At 28.8% G+C, this 2,675-nt stretch overlaps 1 protein-coding gene across 1 annotated transcript in view; it reads left to right on the top strand.

The window, feature by feature from the left end:
* Nucleotides 1-639: 639 nt before the first annotated feature.
* LOC106677933 (uncharacterized) overlaps nt 640-2,675 on the top strand; it is a 14,820-nt gene continuing 12,784 nt past the window's right edge. Inside the window, exon 1 of the mRNA XM_014416155.3 lies at nt 640-754. Within this exon, the coding sequence (XP_014271641.1) occupies nt 691-754 (64 nt within the window). The 5' untranslated portion in view covers nt 640-690. The remainder of the gene's footprint in view (nt 755-2,675) is intronic.

Raw genomic sequence — 2,675 nt, 5'->3', positions numbered from 1 at the left:
AATAAAAAATAAAAATCATCTTCCAAATAAAAAGGCAAACATTTTTTTGAAAATTGGTATTTGAGGGTTTCAGACTACACTAAAAACGAATATGATTTGCTTTTTCTTCTCACTAAAATTTTTTAGTGAATAAAAAATCATTTAATAGAATCAGTATTTTTTCTTATTCTTATTCTGGAAAAAGAGACAAAGCGATTGCAAAATAATAACCATGAAAAAATATGTAAAAATGTATACTTTTTGCTTTATTTGATTAATAACATTTTTTACCGAAAAAATCTGGCTAACGAATAATTTTCCCAGGAAAATGCAGAATATTTAACAATATCATCAGAATCGGATGAACGGTATGGCACTACATAAAGTACCAAAAAAAAAAATTTAGTTTTACTTATTAGATATAATAAAAATATATTAAAAATTATATTATACAGCTTTGTATAACGAAACGGTGTGGGAGACTTCAACACCAAAATCACAACTAATAAATCATGACTTTACATTAGAAACATAAATCTACAGCTCTATAACACCGCCGCGTGCAATTCATGGAATATAGGCACCCTGTTCCAATGCAAGATTTATAGGAAGCGATAAAAGTAGTATCGGAAGCTCGCAAGTTCGGGGAAGTGGAGGAGGGTGGGGGTGTAAGATCTAAATAGGAGCCTCCTCCTTCAGAGGGCAGCAGAGATGTCTTGGTCGTCTCTTCTCTTCTTGGTCATCGGCGCCGTCGCCGTTGTAGCGGAGGTAGAAGGTAAGTTCTTCATTATCTTACCTAAGACTAATTTAATTCCATAATCCTACACAAATAAGAGATAATGAAAGTACTTAAATGATTTTTCTGTAATAGGGCCTCGGTCATTGTATATATTGTCTTACAAAAATATTAAAATAAATATAGGAAAGCAACTGGAATTCATTTTATATTTATATGTTACAAAACGGTAAAGTTTAAATTCTTTCTTGAAAAAATGTGATCAGAATCCAATTTTATATTTGTTTAAAAAATATTATAAATTTTAATCCTATAAATAGTCAAATTTTAGAAGAAGAAGTTTAAATTTTTTTAAAAAAAGAAGTGATTGGAATAAATGAAAACGCTTAAATTAAAAAAGTTCTAAATATTTAGCTTAACACTCATCCCCTCTTCAAATTTCAATTAACTTGGAAACTCGAAAAAAATATTTGCTAATAACCGAAAATCAGATACTCAAGATCCTTAAATAAAGCTACATAGAGGTTTAAAATAAATCTAAAATTTTCACTTAGCCAGTTTTTTATCTTCTACAATAATAGATCAATATAAATCGAACAGCTTGAGATCATTCATAACAACATAAGTTCTACATACTCACCTTTAGAGGTGTTGAAAAAAATGATAAAGGCCAATAACTAATTTTCTTTTTAATATCATAAATATTTAAATAACCATTAAATGAATATATAAACATTTAAGTAAAGTATGAATACATAAATATAACCGATAAATAATATTATGACATAATTAACGACCAATGGCCACTACAATATATGGTAGTTTACAATTTACTGAAAAATGATACAACTTATTTTATTTTGAGATAAAGTAGGATAAAATAGTTAGATTTTTTTTCAAACTAATCTTTATCCATATTTTATAGAATCGATTCATTTTACATTTTAATTACAGTAATATATGAACAGAACATAATACATGTCATAGGTACATTTGAACATATATGACTATTATGTAAACTTATATAAATATTCTGTTAAGTTCCACATTCGATACTCTAGCTTTCGGTATAATTTTTATAAAATTCCTCGATTTTTTTTATTTTAAAAAAAAATCCATGATTTCTAGGTAGATACTCAGAACCCTCCAAACCATCGTAAATTACTACCTATTTAATTCCCTTTAAGAACACAAAAAAACAAGTATTTATATTAATGATTATTTATCGTAGGTTAATAATGTTAACCGAAAAAATATTAACGAAGATATAAGCAAATAGTTTTTGTATATTTCTTTGCACCTAAATGGGTAAAGAAACCCTATGAGCGGACACTAGAGATAGTTAATTAATTGTAACTATATGTTGAACTCTAAGGACCCCAGTTCGAATTCGGCTGGGCAGAAAATTGTTTTCTGTTACACTGTACTGTAACTATCTCCTGTGGGTTCTGGAGCACTCCTGGGGTCCACCCAGCCTCTTAAATTGGGTAAAAATCTGGCGGTCGATCGTGATTCTGACTAAATCACCTCCTTGCACAACCGTTGGTCTAGTAACAGTTCCTCTTTACAAAGTACTGCACCTCTGACCCTTCATGGGATAGGTTTTTAGGATCTGTTCCCTGTTGTTCTATTCTTGGATTTGGATTTCACGTCAAGTGCTTGTCAAGATAAAAATTTTAAATTATAAAAAAAATGTAGCTCTCTGGTGAAATAACCTAACTGATAAATTAATAACTTGTTTAATATCAATTGCTTAATTCACTGTGGTGCTTTTCCACTAACTTTGTCAAAAATACAATAAAGGGTTCTGTCTTTTAGTAAAAATACAACATTTCAATTAATATTCCTGAAAAAGAGAACCTTTAATTGTATTTTATGTAAAACTAGTGGAAATGCACACGTGTAAAATAAGCCACTGATATAATAATTAAAAAATAATTGAGAAATAATTAGTAGTAAT

Source organism: Halyomorpha halys, unplaced genomic scaffold (genome assembly GCF_000696795.3).
Source record: "Halyomorpha halys isolate HHAL.00 unplaced genomic scaffold, Hhal_1.1 Scaffold114.1, whole genome shotgun sequence".
In the NCBI taxonomy this organism is placed as follows: Eukaryota; Metazoa; Arthropoda; class Insecta; order Hemiptera; family Pentatomidae; genus Halyomorpha; species Halyomorpha halys.
This window is presented reverse-complemented; position numbering and strand designations above follow the sequence as displayed.